The sequence below is a fragment of the Echiichthys vipera genome, assembly GCF_963691815.1.
Source record: "Echiichthys vipera genome assembly, chromosome: 10".
NCBI lineage: Eukaryota > Metazoa > Chordata > Actinopteri > Perciformes > Trachinidae > Echiichthys > Echiichthys vipera.
This window is the reverse complement of record NC_139835.1, coordinates 28,407,308-28,424,899: the sequence shown is the minus strand read 5'-3', so window position 1 is coordinate 28,424,899 and position 17,592 is coordinate 28,407,308. Positions and strand designations below refer to the sequence as shown.

The 17,592-nt window shown below is 42.2% G+C and overlaps 1 protein-coding gene across 1 annotated transcript; it reads right to left on the bottom strand.

The window, feature by feature from the left end:
• Nucleotides 1-3,256: 3,256 nt before the first annotated feature.
• ndufa10 (NADH:ubiquinone oxidoreductase subunit A10) lies at nt 3,257-11,635 on the bottom strand. The gene is made up of 10 exons (XM_083921510.1): nt 11,468-11,635; nt 10,046-10,214; nt 9,041-9,256; nt 8,525-8,611; nt 8,264-8,385; nt 7,656-7,735; nt 6,752-6,806; nt 6,563-6,648; nt 6,170-6,278; nt 3,257-3,449 (listed from the first exon to the last, which is right to left on the bottom strand). The coding sequence occupies exons 1-10, from the start codon at nt 11,540-11,542 to the stop codon at nt 3,381-3,383; spliced, it is 1,068 nt and encodes a 355-aa protein (XP_083777636.1). The 5' UTR covers nt 11,543-11,635; the 3' UTR covers nt 3,257-3,380.
• Nucleotides 11,636-17,592: the final 5,957 nt, after the last annotated feature.

Genomic DNA, 17,592 nt, shown 5'->3' with positions numbered 1-17,592 from the left:
CAGTTTGAGCTTGTTAAGAAGGATGTAACTGTCTCCCTGAGCTGATTTATAGCAGCTGCTCACGAGGAGTGAAGAAAATGTCTCTACTGCTCTTAGCAACTTCCTATTCAACACAAAGTATTTGGATCTGTCCGGGACGCCTCTGGCAGAGCTCCCCTTGGGCTCCTCTGGGGCATTTTGGGGTCTGAAGTGTTGGAGAGAGAATAACAATTTCTGAAGATGGAACAACTTGTAATAAACCTCCAAGGTTTACAGAGAGAGGCTGGACCCGTTCTCTCTCCGAGAGTGGACGTCCTCCCAGAGCCTGTCCTGGCTCAGGACCGCCTCGCTATCTTGGACAGCAGAACTTTAAGTCCCAGACACATCAAGCCAACATCAGAGAACTAGTCGCAACGCAGGCTAACTGTTGCCAGGGCCAGAAAGTTGCACTTGAACACACCGCAAAGACGAAAGCCATCTGGCACATACGTTCGGCGTCCTAAGAATGACAGGACAGATTCAAGACGCTAGTTAGCCAGTTAGCACATTAGCAGCACAGCCAGATGTTGACAGAAGAAAAGATATTATCCATGCATGAGCAAACAATAACACAAACAATATCGAAACATTTCTGCGGCAAAAAAAAAGAAATGATCCCAACATACCCCGCCTGCTCGGGTGAAAGTCCTGTGTTTTGGGTCACCTTCCACCGGCCTCCTTCAGCGGAGCTTCACTGTCCTATTCTACGTCTCGTGCTCCCAATACATAAAATACACACAATATAAATATGTGGGACTGCAAATTAATTTTCCATTGTTGTATGTACAAAAAAAGCAAGGAACAACTTGCTCAGGTTGCAAAATAACAACATGGCGGCACCCGTATCCTGGATATTTTGGCCTCACTTTTGTTCAGTGGGAGGAAGTGGAGCCACGACAACCATTGTTATATAAACTCTATTGACACTGATTGGTTAGTGCTATGCAACAGGCTAAGATGACTGAAAAGCTGCCAACAGGGGCCGACCATTGACTTTTTAAAGGGTGATGAAGTGGCTTAAAGCTGCATTCTCTCTAATGTCCGGCAGGGGGCGACTCCACTGTCTCAAAAAGACGTGTGATTGTGTAGAAGTCAATGAGAAAATGTGTCTACTTCTCCCTTGATTTGTTACCTCAGTAAACATTTTCCTATGAGTTTATAGTCTTAATATCTGGTTTCAAGTCTTATTCAATACAGCATGATTGTGCCGAGGGTGCGTGACACACCATGATGGCGCCGCTGACCGTCGACCTGGGGTGTAAGGCCTCTAAAGAACCCTGGGTCCTCTTGTGAAGCTGGACTGAAGTGTGCGTACGTCATCCAGCATGTCAAAGTCCGCAGCTCTAAGCTCTAATCAGCGTGTTCTCCATCCAGAGAGACTGTCGGGCTCGGGGGCTCACTGTGATAATCAGGAGCCACTCATTCATGACAGGATAATAAATAGGTTGTTTAAAGTTAATCACCGCTTTTTTTCCATGACTGCACTTTGAATACATTTAGGCCTATTGTTACAAATAGCTGCAGACCCCCAACTCCCCCCCCACCGCCAATTCCTTCATATCAAAGACTCTCTTCTGGTGAGATAATAGATGTAATTTCAAATTAACTACAGCTGGCAGAGTTTTATTTTATAGCGCCGTCGTTATCACAATCAGCATAAGCATTCTGGACGATGCTATACAGGAGGAGAAGACAGAGTATTTTGGATGATTGGGCGTCTGTCAGACTGTGTGGCCAGTGTAATACAAAAAAGGTGTTTGCGGTGCTTTATCGCTCTTCTGGGGTTCTGGGTTTTTAGACAACATCCGCCTGGTTTTGTTCCTTGGTGGCTGCAGGGTCACCCGTGTCTGGCCTTTAAGACGCTCCTCCTGATTGGATTCAGCCCCTCATACAACAGGTACCGACTCGTATTGAGCATTACAAATTGCTTCCACAGCCACACAAGGAAAGATCAAAATTTGTATGTGTCTCTGTGTGTGCGCTCGGGGCCTTTGATGTCCTTTCATTTCAAGCTAATCAAAAGATATCATAATTCAGCCTTGAGGATAGCAGATGTTGTGTCATTCTACGGCAATTCACATCTGGGGACGGTGTGTGCGCGATCCTGCGTATGTGTGTTGCACTTAACAACATTTCTCATATTTCCCTCTCGCCTTCATCCTCGGGGCTCCAGAGGTTGTACGCGCCCCTCCAGCACTCCGAGGCCATTGATATGCAGAGATGCGCTGCAACCTGTTCGCTTTCCACCGGAGAGCAATTTCATACAGCTAGATTAGAATGTACAGTCGCCCGGGCTCCGTGGTGGTTGTGGTGAAAAGAGCTGGAGCTGAGAATCTGGCAGCAGCAGGAAGAAGCGGGTTATTGGAGATTTCCCCCACATCTCTCCGGTGTACTTTGCTCCTGAGCCCAGTTTATCCTTGTATCTGTGCTGGTGATCAATTCTCGATTAGAACAAGAGCCGTCTCTGGCAAACAGGAACTAATAATGTCTCTCAAAGAGGGGAGCTCGGGCTTACCTCGCACCAAGGCTATTACCGCTTTCCTCCATTGTATACACCCACACACACACACACACACGCAATCAAAGGGAACAATTCTCCAAACTAAAAGCTCTCATATCAACAACAGGACTCCAGACTGATCATCTCGGTAACACTACGCAATACAACCTGCAACTTAGAGCATACCTACCGCCCACTCTCCGTGTAGGTCGCCTCTTATTTCCCACAAGTACTGAGTAACTTTCGCTCCCTTTCCCCACTAATTTCACAGTATAACTAGGCTGCGTCTTAGAGCCTAACTCTTGTACAATTACGTGCTACTTTGCCTGGACTAACAGTGTAACTCCTGGTCATTTTCCACCAATCATTTTAAATGCTGGTAATTTAACTGAGGTTCAGGAACAAGACCATACCCCTCTCCCTTCACTAATTCCTCCACTCACGCCTCACAATTAACAACCTGTGTCCCATTAACGCAACACCCGTGTCTCATTAACCCAACTAACTGTGCAAACAAATATATATCTGTGTCTTATCCACTCTCTCTTGCTCGTATCAGTTTTCGCAACCCTCCCCTCTGCAAAAATATTGTGTATATATAGTGTGTATGTAAACTAACACATACCCGTTTAGACAGGCACTGGGTCTTAATCGTGTTTCTTCCCTGTGTTGCTTTAAGCCCTTTTGAAGCACTTTGTGCGCTTTCCATCATGCGAGTCAGTTCAAAAGACATTTTGTAGATTCAAAATTTATTCTTTTTAATACATACATATTATTTAGGATGAACAACAGGATGGATAATGGACAAGCGGTCCGGAGTTCACCACGGGGGGTTCAGTCAGTCACGCGTCCGTGGACTCGTTCACTTCAGCCACACGAGTTTGTCTCCGATATCTGCGTTATAACCAGGAGCATACTTCTTCCCAGGGAGCTGCAAGAACGGGGGAAAAAGAGACATTTAACTAAAAGGACCCAAGCTGAATCATGAAACGCCTGTAATCTGGGCGATGATTGATCGTCCTTCATCCGCTTATCCGGGGTCGGGTCAGGGGGGCAGCAGCTCTATCAGGGGACCCCAAACTTCCCTTTCCCGGGCCACATTAACCAGCTCTAACTGGGGGATCCTGAGGCGTTCCCAGGCCAGTGTGGAGATATAATCTCTCCACCTGGTCCTGGGTCTTCCCCGAGGCCTCCTCCCAGCTGGACGTGCCTGGAACACCTCCCTAGGGAGGCGCCCAGGGTTCATCCTTACTAGATGATCCTGAACCACCTTTGTGATATACAATGACGTAATGTAAAGTTATAATAAGCACGTACTGTTCTCTGGAAATCTTAGTGCTGAAGTGAATCTTTCAAATGATATTCTCTATTTGTGTCCATGCACGTATAAAAATACATCTCTGAAATTTCACTTGAAACACAAAACAACCCAAAAAATTTTTAATTTTGCACTTAAGTTCTTAATAAAATCAGCATTTCTCGTGTATTAAACTCACACAGCAGTATAAAACATTGGCTTTACCATGTGGTTTTTTCATTAAGACTATTTTGAATTACCAGAAAAAACATTATATTGTGATAAATACTGTAACATTATTATCAAGACGATTTTGGACAAATCACCCTAAATACCTGCATAAGTAAAATTTTGTATTTCAAATGAACGTCTTCCAATTGAAGTAACTGAAAGTATTTGATCAAGTTAGTGAAATATGACACTTTCAACACTTAATATGCAGATATATAAATCACGAGTAATGCAGGAAGGTTTGTTTATTTGATCCGCGGAACATTTTAAACATTTCTGTCTCAATTTGAATCATCCGCAGGTTTCTTTGACCGTTAATGAAGCAATATTCGCTCCGTGAGTTTAACAGATACATGTGTAGCAGCTGTGCAGAGGGATATTACGGCGCCTCGTGTCACAGTTCTCATTCTTTCCGCCGACATCCGGGCTCAGAACTAAATGTCAGGTCGCAGCCTCCTGCAGCACGACGCTGCCCGGTGTTTGCAGCAAGGGGAGACGAAAAAAGTCTCTAGTCAATAACGAGAAAAGGTCAGAAGCAAATGTTTTCCCTGCAAGACTGATGATACCAAAAGCCTTGTAGAATATTCCATATCTGGCATTTGCCTTTTTTGTAACGATGTGTCCCTCAATATTTCCGCGGAAGTAAATTAGTTCCGTCAGCTGGCAGAGGAGCGTCGGCTTCACGTGGCAAAGGGTAGGGAAATAAAAGTACTTCATGTGAAGAGGACCGTGGGGAGGGGGAAAGTGGAGTGGTTGTGTAGGTTTTTAATAAAATGATCATCACAAGATAAACTTGTTTATCCTCAGATAATGACAGAACGAAAGGGCAGCGCGTACTCCCGCAACACGGCCCATTAATGTCACCACACAACAGAAACAAACGTGTCACTGGAGATGATCTCATTAGAGCAGAACAACCGCTTTTCTAATTGATCGACACTGGTTAGAAAACATCCCTTCTTTCTTCGCTGTGAACTCAAGGGCAGGATAACATACGGACAGATGTTGTCTCATTAGGAAGCTGATTTAAGGGCCGTCCACACCGACGCAGGTGTTTTTGAAACCGCGTGGGTTTCTCCGCACGGTTCGGCCTTTCATCCACACGCAGCTGTTGCTCCTGAAACCAGAGTTTTTTGTAACCGGAGTCCAGGGTGAACTTTTTGGAAGAGTCCGGTTTCAGCCGTCGTGTGTGGACGGGAAAACCGAGGAAAACTTTTTTCTACGTCCATGGGAAAACCGCTTCTTGTCGACATTGTTGGACGTCACACTGTGCGACGGTAAACAGCCATTTGTGTCCACGGAGAATTCAATTCAATTTCATTTACAGTGCCAAATCATAACAAAAGTTATCTCAGGACACTTTACAGAGTAGGTAAAGACCACACTCTATGACTTATTTATGATTTACAGAGACCCAACAATTCCCCCGTAGAGTACGGTGGCGTTGAAAACCTTCACTATAACAGACAGGAACGTCAGACAGACCCAGCTCTGTGGAGGACGCACATCTGTCTGCACCGGAGAGAGGAAGAAAAGGAGAGAGAAAGAGAAAAGACGGACAGATGGACAGAGAGAGACAGACACACTTCCAGTGACTATAATAGGCAGATTTTGCGGTTTGAGCTGGACGGAGATATGTTTTATCACACCGGTGGTGTGGACGGGAATTTGTTTTAAACCGGGGGCCGTAGAAGTTCAGTTTCCAAAATACCAGTGTTGGTGTGGACTAGGTCGGCACACGGCTCTGAACACCCACACAGGTCTGGTTGGACTGATTAAACCTTGATACCTTGTAAATTACTTCATTAATTTAAGTATAAGTAAATATACTTTTAATAAATACTTAAACTAAGTTAATATGTGTTTTTAATAATGTGTATATATTCATTATATGTGTTTAAACTGTTAGAACTGTGATGTTAGGATGGGCTAATAAAAGCAAATTGCTTCTTTTTTTGGTTGAAAATATTATGTCATTTTATTTAACATCTGATGTAAAACCAAAAATAAATAAATAAAGTCATTCCTTCATAGTTTCATCTGCAATGAACGCTCTAGACATTATACTTTTTGAGAGGATGAAGAGGAGAGAGAGTAAGAATGAGCATCTTGTCTCTACGTACCGCTTTATAGGCGTAGTATTTCTCATCATAGTCGTGGGCCCCGATGGTGATCTCTGGCAGAAACTTTGGGATGTGGGTCAAGGTTGCAACCCCGCGTTTGTCCTCCACCCTGTAAAAACAAAGAGTTTGAAAAAAATCAGCTCATAGCTCAAGTTTGATGTATGCTAATGTATGTGTGGAGCGGAGCGTCTAAAAAAGGCACTCGGAACCAAATCTGCATTTTGAGTCGCCCGCGTGATTCGTTTCGGGTGCTTTGCATATTTATCCATAATAAAGTATGACAAACGCAGACTGAGGTCGCGAGTCTGACTTCACCTGTTGGGAGATCTCTCTCAGTGGAATTTGCATCTAAATGTGAAAACGTAAAAAAAAACACTTCAATCAAGAACTCACATCATCCTCATGTTGTGGTAGGTGACGTCATCCTGCTCCAGCCACGGCCCTTTATCAAACTTCAGATACTCGATGTCTTCTGCCACCTGCGGACGGCACGCAAGAAAATAAGCCAGTGGGTGATTTTTTTAGGGCTCAAAATGACACCAGACACATGGTTCACCCAGATACTTGTCACTGTAGTCTTACCCTTTCAACGTCTTGGGCTAGGGTTGCATCATAAGCAAGGACTTCTGATGTTTTACTGAAGGAAAAAACACACACACACACACACTTTTGATGAGGTTTGATAAGAAAAAAAAACAAAAACTTGAAACCTGTGTAGCGCGCGTTAACGAACCAATTAGGGCGCACTCACACTGTCCATTCGTATGCTCGTACATGTGCGCACGCTTGTGTCCGTACATGTGCATCTGCGCTTCACTAAAGCCCACCTCTCTCAACCGGGCCGCGGCCTGCAAGCGTGGCGTGCCTTGCTGTGGTACAGCTGTACTCACACTGGTCAAAGGAACCAGACTTAAGCTGTGAAGCGTGTTTGGGCACGGTACGAATGGACAGCATGAGTGCGCCCTTAGTCACCATAGACACTCCTGTCCAGACAGGCTTTGAAGGTGCTGGAAAAGGACTTTGACTTAGTAAAACTTGCCTGTTTGTGTTTAGATCAGTAAAAAGTAGCCTTGTTAATTTAAATCATGAAGCTACAGCAAACTGCTGCATAAGAGGTTCTTTGAATTTCTTTTATTTCACCCGCTGCTACAAGGCCATTTGCTCTCTTAAGCTTATTCCCTTATCACGGGTAAGAGCTTATAATTCTTGTTTAACCATTTAAGTAATGAGGTTTACTCTCCAATAGGCTGATGTCCTGTCCGCCTCTCACCCAATGTAGGCAGCTCCAGCCCCCCGCGACCCCGATAGGGACAAGCGGTTGAAGGTAGATGGATGGTTTACGCTCCAGTTTTAGACTAAACACACAAAGCGGTAGCGGTATTGAGGTAGACCAGACGGCGAACACTGTAACCAGCTAAGCCTCCGTTACACTGACGGCGGTCAGAGATATAATACACATTTGTTTTACGCAAGTTCAACTACTCACCTGATTTGGGGCAGGTAAGACTTCTTGTAGCTATCCTCAATGCTCTTCAGATATGACAGGGGCACGTTCTGAAGATAGGGCTGAGAATAAAGAGAATTTATTGTAATAAAAATGTATTTTTCATTTTAAGTATTAAATCCTCTGCAGTGTTTTATTAGATATGAGTGAGATTGGAGACATTCTGACAGAATTACAGTATCCTGAGGTTCTATTCACTATAAGTAAGCTACAGTAAGCCTTAGTGTCCCATAGTCTGTCTACTTGCCTTGCAAAGTCGCAGGATTCTAACTATAACACGAGTATCTCTATTACATGACATGAAAATCCATCTTGTCAGGCTCTAGTAATGTATTTGTGCTTTCGATTAAAGTCATCCTGTGCCTGTGAGGAGCTACTGGAAGACCGCTAATTCAAAATTGAAAAGGTTAGCTTCGATGCTAAACTAGAATTAGCTTTATCAGAATTCGAGAGGTTTTCTGAATGTCTTCTAAACGCGGACTTAAAAAAAAAGTGATAACGCAAAGCCACTTTTAGATCGTCATCGTCTTCGTCTTAACAGGGTCTAAAAGTATGACGAAACAGTGTGATTTGGTGCTTCGTCTCACTACCTTGCCGCTCTGCTTCAGCTTCTTCTGCACCTCCTCAGCTGCCTGGTCGACGTAGATGACGAGATGTGGGGGCAGGAACTCACAGAGGCTGATGCCTTTGATCTCGTTGTAGTGCTGCACACCTGCGAGGCACAGGACATTTTCTTTTAACAGAACCGCAAATGGCTCCTTTTTTAAATGCATGTAACTGTCGAAATAAAACCCGTGCGTCTCCAGTTTCCTGACGTTTCATGACAGGAGCGAATGTTGTTGCATACTCACACTCCTTCCGGATGTAGCCCTGCTTGAACATGGCGTCCAGGAAGACAAAGTCACTGAAGGGTGAACGCTCCAGGATCACCCCCTGACCTGAAACACAGAGGACCAGGATGGTGAGTGACTCTGTTGATAATCTATATCATATCATATCATGCCATACACACACACGTATGTCTAGTATTAGGGCTGCAATGAATGGCATCATTTCACATTAGAAGCTGCAACTGAGGATTTTGAAAGAAGCTTTGACCTGAAAAGAGTTTTAAAAATCCTCAATTTGAAGTTATTAATAGGATTAAATTACTGTTTTTTGGGGGGGGTTTTCTATTCACTTCAGTAGTTCACTATTAAGGTTTAATAGCTAAAATAGTTTTGTTATTGCGGTTATATAAATGTTATTCATGGTGCTGTCAGACTACGTTAATATAGGTTGTTTTTCGACTGTAGTGATGTTTTCTGGAAGCCTAAATGACAGCAACAGGGATTGAATCATGTTGTGCATCTCAGAGTCTGCGACACCTGTGGTGATGAGGTGTTCGAGGGCGTCGGCGTACTGAAGCAGCCTCATGGTGTACATCCACAGCTGCAGCCTGTAGCTGTTTCCATCTGTGGCTTTGGGGTCCGTGTAGAACTTCTCCAGGCTGCACATCCCGTTGAAATCCACATGGAGCGGCTCCTTCTCCCCCGTCATCTTGTCCATGTAGAAAGTGTCGGCCTCGGGCATGTAGAGCATCCCTGCAGACACAGGATTACAAGTTATAGTCTGAAGCTCAGTCAATGGCTGCGTTCATTATCAGAGTGAAATTTCAGCTAATTTAACCCCCAAAATTGAAGGACTTTAAACATCTTAGCCTGCAAACGCCTTCATCCATCCACTGCAGGACTAGAAACCTAAGGAAATCTTTCAGTGTGTTTACATGCAGTCTGTGGGCATACTCTGGTTTTTCAAACACCATGTAAACACCATACCCCTGTTAACAGACCTAGAGAGCTCATTCAGTACCCTGATTATTCATGCATGTAAACAGCGTTCCCGGATTACTGTCGGGTTTCTCGTCTGCGTGTGCTCCCCACTCCGGGGCAGTGGCTTTTGAATAACCCAGGAAGCAACAGCGCCGAAAACGTGAAAAAAAACAACAATAGTGTTACCTTTAAACCGAGGGAGGACTTCGCCACGGTAAGTAACATCACTACCAAGAAGACGCGTTTAAGTCGTAATTCTGTCCAAAAGTCGTCCATTTCCCCGCACTTACGTTTTTGTCAAAGGGGAACTGGAAATAAAGCCTCCTTCAGATCAGCTGTATGTTGGCGGTGCGCCACCTACTGCACCGGAGGTCAAGTTACTCTCGTCATTTCCCCATTCAACCCCTGCTCATGTGAACTGGGGGAACTTCAATAATCAGATCATTCCCTTGATCGGGGTAAGGCCAGTTTCGGGTCACTGCTGTGAATGTAAACGCACTGACTGAGCGTGTGCTGGTGCAAACTCTTAATGAAGCATCCCTGTAGTGGTGGTATAGTTACCCAGCTTGTCAGCCAGCTTCTGGGCCAGTGCTCCTTTCCCGGAGGACAAGTTGCCATCCAAGGTGATGATTTTGCTGTTCTGATGAAGCCGCGGCGTCGTCCTCTCTCCCAGCACATAGGCCCACCAGCCGTACTGTAGGCTCCTCACTGAGCTAGTGTGAACACCGGCCTGAATGACCAAAAAAACAAACAGAAAACCCCACCTTATTTTGTAGCATGGGGTTAGGAGATCTCCATCCCCTTAACTATAGCTTATATAGTGAGTTACTCAAGATCACTAATGCAACCCTACCTTCATGCAAAACAATGTTCAGCTCTGTACGCTGTAGTTTAGTGTTTATTATAGAGGTGTTGATTAAACTTTATGGTCATTTCAGAGGCTGTAGTTTGTGATGCTGTTGAATTATATTGAGCTATAATGAGGTGTTTATATTATTTACTATGAATTACTTGTAATCACACTGTACACTATTTATGTTATACTATACCTGCACTGCCAACTATAATGACACAGTATTTTGTAGCGGTTGAAGATGGATGGACATTACACTGAGTGTCTGGTTCGATGCTGAAGTGCATTTCATCGTCTCAGTGCCTGATGAAGTTGAATCTACTATTTTGTCGACCTCTATTATAAATGAGAGTAGACCGGTTGCCAGGGTTACCAGACAGCGTAGTGTAACTACATTTTACTAGCTATAAATGTGTCTGTGATGGTTGCTATTCAACCAAATGGGACTTCATTCTTCTTTTGTCCTCTGTATACTTTTATACAATGATGTGTGATTTTTTATTATTTTCTACCTCATTTGATTTTACAATTATTTGTTAGTATTTTTGTGTGTATTTTGATTCAGAGCACTTTAACTGCAGTTTATAGAGGTGTTTTACAAATAGTTATTATGATTATTAATATGTATTATTTTTTTAAAGAGTTGTTGTCACTTCATGGATATTTATTTATTTATCTAATCATCAGAAATGTGTTGAGGTCGCACCATGTGTGGCATCGTGTTGTGTATTACACACCATCAGGGTCATTTAATATTTGCTGTATTGGATCTGTATCATGATGTATATGTTGTTTTACATGGTGAAGACACATTTTCCTCTTATGGGACAGTATAGTTAATATTATTGTTATTATTATTAGAATTATAATGAGCCAAATATCAACCTTAAAAGGTAGTTCCACGGTATGTTTGACTGGTAAATGTCACGTAAGGGTCTATAAAACTACTTTAAAATGTACACAAATGTCTTGTCTTGTTTCCTTGGTTCTCTGTTTTCAATAACATCATAAACAACCACAGCTAGCTTGTCGGACTGTGATGCTAGCGGCTGTCAAGCTAGCAGAGTTAGCTTGTCCTTGTGAAGTCGCAGGGACGAATAAAGAGTCCGTGTCCGGTCCTCTCGCCTTACCTTCTGTGTGACGGTGGCCGCTTTAAAGGCCGCTGTCCCCGCTGGGAGGACCAGTCGGATCGCCCTCAGGGCCATGGTTGCCTGTCCTCCTCTAAAAAAAACCCTCAACAGAGGTTATAATACAGAGCCTGACCCGAGGAACCACCGCAGCCCGGCGACTCAATTACACGTCAGAGGGAGGGCGGGCTTCGATTTCTTCTTCGTCTTCTCTTTTTCCTGCTTCGTCGTCTTCTTCTTCGTCTTCTTTGGTTAGGTAGACTAGACGCAGCTGTGGCGCACTGCCGCCCCCACAGTTTGTTATTGAGAACTACATCAAATCCTTTTGTACAATCCTGCTTTTTTAAAGATAATCCACCATTTTTTCTTTATTTTAACCCAATAATCGAGTTTTTTTTTAAAGATAATCCACCAATTTCTTTGTTTTCTGCAAAAAAGAGCAATCAGGATAATTCATAACACTGGTTACAGAGAACACACTAACCCCTTATTCTCAAAATCCAAAATACTGAAACTCACTGATCTTGTCAGTTTCCAAACAGCACAAACAACCAGTTACCAGTAAATATTCAAGCATGTTTTTTTCCAGAGAGAAGGGAGGGGGGTTATAATCTGAGGGGGGAACTGAATCTAAAACATCTGTATGCACGCTCAACTTTAAAAACTTTTTGCATTTCAATATGTGGAGTGAAACTGTGGAACAGACGAGCGGAGGAGCTCAGACAACGTCCAACCATGAGCAAATTCAAACAACAGTACAAACGGACGGTGTTTACAAGGTACAGGGAAGAAGAGGGGGATGACAAACACTAGGGTTCTCACATTTTGCCATACTTGTCATTTATTTATTTATACACAAGCGGTTATTGTTTGTTTGTTGGTATTGTTGAGCGTATTAAAAAAATAAAAAATAAAATAAATAACAAAAGAAACAGGATACACAGGAAGTAAGAAAACCAATAGTATAGATACTAAGTGGAGAAGGGGTAGGAAATAATCAGCCAATGCTTCTTCCTGCTCCTTTTCAAACATACAAAGGGTTTTAATGACGAGTTCTTCAAGTGTAATTTATTTTTTTCATATGTTTGAAATAAAACATTCATTCATTCATTCATTTTTTAACCAAGAATCCAGGTTTTTATAAGATAATCCACCAATTTATTTGTTTTAACCCTGAGCAGTTGGGGGTTCGGTGCCTTGCTCAACAGCACCCCGGCAGTGCCCAGGAGATGAACTGGCACCTCTCCAGCCACCAGTCCACACTCCATTCGTGGTCATTCGCTCTAACCAGCGACTGACTGAGCTACTGCCCTAAATGTTGGCGTTTAAGACGTATACATCCAAGACGTCTGTGCAGTTTTCCGTGGTTGCCCTGGCCAGAGTCCCGCCCACATCCCAGACTTGCATGGCGTGCGACTGCTCGATCAATGCTGCTTGCAGCTTTAATTTAATTCTTATATTCTTGTGAGGGTCCACTTGGACAACAGTAGCCTATGGGTCCATGCTGGGTGTCTCTGTCTCTGTTCACCAGCAGGTGGCAGTATTCATTTGCCTAAACCTTCCTCCCCGCTGATAAATCCCAATACTGCCATCTCATTTTAAAAAGATATGTGCAGTGAAAAGGTAGACAGGCATCAGTGGTGGGAAGTAACTAATCACCTTTACTCATGTACTGTAGTGTATAATGTTACAGTGTTGAACTTTACTTCCCCTACCTTGACTTCTACTCCACTAAATTTCAGAGGGAAATCGTGCACTTTTTACTCCATTGTTTATTTTTAAGCTTAGTTACAAGTTCTGTTGTCGATTCAAATTATTAACAGATGATTTTTGATGTTTCATTTCTTTTTTTAATCATTTTATGATGTATCCTGATAGTAACTACTTTACAAACTACTATGCATCATTCTTAGAAATTACCCATGAGTAGGCGTGAGTGTACAGTCTAATAGTCGCCAGCTGTAACATTAAAGTGATGAACTACTTTCATTTACTCAGGCTGTAATTCTAATACAATGCACATTTTGTGAAAGTCTGCAAAGGGGAAACAAACAAAGCGGCTGGGACCGGGCCACACAAGACTATTCTGTTGTTTGTGCACCGGATAGGGTTCGAACCGTGGATGTATAAAGAGAAAGGCAGTGGGAACGAGAGGAATGGTGAATCTGGCACACGCTTCTGTAAAAGCACTGTGAGAGGTGTGCATCTGTTTGGGTGTTTGGTTCAAATATCACCATTTGCTCCTCATTCGACTCCACCATTAGTCGGGCGGTAGTAGCTCAGTCCGTAGTTGACTTGGCTGGGAACTGGAGGGTTGCTGGTTCGAGTCCCTGTGTGTGGACCATGTATGGAGTGTGGACTGGTGACTGGAGAGGTGCCAGTTCATCTCCTGGACACTGCTGTTGAGCAAGGCACTGAACCCCAAACTGCTCGGGGTGCCTGTCACTGGCAGCCCCCTCGCTCTAACATTTCTCCATTAATTGCATGTATATAGGTCCTGTCTGTGCATGTGTGTGTATTTCGGGCCTGTGTGTGTGTAACATGAAAAATAATAGAGTGAAAATTGAATTTCCCCATTCGCTGGACTAATAAAGGAATTCTTCTTCTTCTTTAAGCAAGAGATCCGGGTTCTTCTTTCATCACTTGCAGGAATACAAATTGGTCCCCTGTTTCGACAGCTGGCCTCTAGGTCTTCATCTCCGTAGTCAGCGGGAACAGCTCAAAGTTGGAGCTCTGGCTTGGACCCGGCCCATGAGGCAGATGGGATAAAGGATTTAGCAAGGTCTGTTTTCCCACAAGAAATGTAAACGGTCATAACACCGAACCGACCGACCAAAGAAGTACCCCTGAGGTTTTGTATGTGATGGTGTGAACGGCAGGATTTAAACCACATTGCCCTGCAGAGCTGGGCGAGTACGGTAACGCTCCCCTCGTGGCCCCCTTTGTGCAGCCTGCAGCGACATGATCTCAGTTTCTTCTTCTTCTGTCACTACAGAACTGACTTCTCATCAAAGGGAAAACGTTCAGTAAGTAGTTACACAATTCAGGATTAAAATCTGTTTTTAATCTTCGTGATCTGGACAGGAATTTATATGATGTGGGTCGACCTGCGATTCACAACCAGAGAAAGACTGAAGCTCACTTGAGTTGAAAAAAATAGAAGTTACGATTTGATTAAAAGAATAAATCCACTTAACTTTAAGTCAACTGTAACACCTGAACACAATTCAGTTATGTAAGAGTGTGTGAAGACTGGTTAGCAAGCGAGGAAAGAAGTTTCAACAGCTGACGTTAACGGAAAAAGTTACAGGCTAGATAATAGTTAGCTAAAAGTGATGTTCATTGATAAATAGTCGAATAGTGAGCTAAAAGTAAATAGTTGAAATAGGTAGCTAAAGTAGGCTAATGGAGAAATGCCTAAAAGGAATGGGGACACAGAATAGTTAGCTAAAAGTAATGGAGGAATAGCTAACATTGATGGAGAAGAAGAATAGCTTAAAGTAAATAATTGACATAGTTGGCTAAGTTTAATGGAGATACAGAATAGTTAGCTAGTTAGTTATTGATAAATAGTTGAAATAGCTAGCAAAAAGTAATGGAGAAACAGCTAAAAGTAACAAAGAAATGGTTGGAATAGTGAGCTAAAAGTAATGAAGAAACAGAATAGTTTGCTAAAGGTGGATAGTTGAAATAGTTAGCTAAAAGTAATGAAGAAACAGAATAGTTAACTAAAAGTGGGTAGTTGAAATAGTTAGCTAAAAGTAATGAAGAAACAGAATAGTTAGCTAAAAGTAGATAGTTTAAATAGTTAGCTAAAAGTAATGAAGAAACAGAATAGTTAGCTAAAAGTGGATAGTTGAAATAGTTAGCTAAAAGTGGATAGTTGAAATAGTTAGCTAAAAGTAATGAAGAAACAGAATAGTTAGCTAAAAGTGGATAGTAGAAATAGTTAGCTAAAGTAATGAAGAAACAGAATAGTTAGCTAAAAGTGGATAGTTGAAATAGTTAGCTAAAAGTGGATAGTTGAAATAGTTAGCTAAAAGTAATGTAGAAACATAATAGTTAGCTTAAAGTAGATAGTAGAAATAGTTAGCTAAAGGTAATGGTGAAATAGCTTAAAGTAATGGAGAAATGGTTGGAATAGTGAGCTAAAAGTAATGTATCGGCTGCACATTTGTAACATTCAGCTTTACCCATAGTGGTACCATGACCGCTGCAGAAAGGTTGTGAACCACTGGTCTAAACAATGCCTGACACCTCGTCATGTCTCTGCCGCCCAGTGATGACTCACCAGTCGGACAGGTGTAGTTTGGTGGAGGTGCTGTTGATTAGATCATTATTAAGCTATAACGGCGGTTTCACTAATGATCAATCACCTTCTGATTTCAGTCAGGCTCGTGTTTTCCTACACTTTCCCTCCCAGCTACACGTTCATTACGTCCTCACCTGAATTCACAGTGCTTTACATAACACCTCCAGTCTGTCAGCGCGCAAGTGTGACTCACTGGCCTGTTTCTTCCGTAGGCTAGGAAACCACCAATGTAAACACGGCTGACAGTCAACTACGCCGCTTCATATTTCACAGGCCGTTCAGTCTGAGCGCCAGTGTTTTCAGCTTTGCACGCTGAACTCTGCTCACACAAAACACGCTGGCAGACACTTACATTGGATGCTGCACCGCGTGCTACTTTCCAGCTTTTTGATCTATTTGAGACATAACACATTTTGGATGAAAGCTAGATTACGTTACAGGGCAAAACTTTTTTAGTTTGTGTGTATTAATGTGACTTTTAGGAGACAGGGTTGCACGGGGGACATCATAATCACAATGGTTTCTCCTCTAGGAAGTAGAACGGCCTCTGTAGTGACGGGAATCTTTTGTGAGAGCGTACGTTTTAACCTGCAGCTGCTGAGTTCATCTTCTGGGGACCATGAATGTCCAAAATTTGAGTTTTTTTTGACTGATGGATAAAAGATTAAAGATAATCCAACAATTTCTTTGTTTTTACCCAAGAATCCAAGTTTTTCTTTAAAGATAATCCAACAATTTCTTTGTTTTAACCCAAGAAATCCATTTTTTTTAAGATAATCCACCAATTTCTTTGTTTTAACCCAAGAAATCCAGTTTTTTTTAAGATAATCCACCAATTTCTTTGTTTTTAACCCAAGATTACAGTTTTTTTTTTAAGATAATCCACCAATTTCTTTGTTTTTAACCCAAGAATCCAGTTTTTTTTAAAGATAATCCACCAATTTCTTTGTTTTAACCCAAGAATCCAGGTTTTTTTAAGATAATCCACCAATTTCTTTGTTTTTAACCCAAGAATCCAGTTTTTGTTTAAGATAATCCACCAATTTCTTTGTTTTAACCCAAGAATTCATTTTTTTTAAAGATAATCCACCAATTTCTTTGTTTTTAACCCAAGAATCCAGTTTTTTTTAAAGATAATCCTCCAATTTCTTCGTTTTAACCCAAGAATCCAGTTTTTTTAATATAAAATATCCCATCAATGTCTTTGTTTTTAACCCAAGAATCCAGTTTTTTTTTAAGATAATCCACCAATTTCTTTGTTTTAACCCAAGAATCCAGGTTTTTTTAAGATAATCCAACAATTTCTTTGTTTTAACCCAAGAAATCCAGTTTTTTTTAAAGATAATCCACCAATTTCTTTGTTTTTTAATCCAAGATTCCAGTTTTTTTAAGATAATCCACCAATTTATTTGCTTTTAACCCAAGAATCCATTTTTTTTTAAGATAATCCACCAGTTTCTTTGTTTTGACCCTGTGCAGTTGGGAGTTCGGTGCCTTGCTCAACAGCACCTCGGCAGTGTCCAGGAGATGAACTGGCACCTCTCCAGCTACCAGTCCACACAAGGACTCTAACCAGCGACCGACTGAGCTACTGCCCTAAATGATGGCGTCCAAGAAGTCTGTGCAGTTTTCTGTGGTTGCTTTGGCCAAAGTCCCGCCAACATCCCAGAGTTGCATGGACGGGTTGATGGGCCACTTTATATTTGTGTCAATACATTTTGAATGTCTACTTTTTATTCAACAGATTCAAATACCAACTAACTAAAGTAACAAACAAAAAACAGTTGACTTTAACAGATGAAGTGGTAGCGTGTGA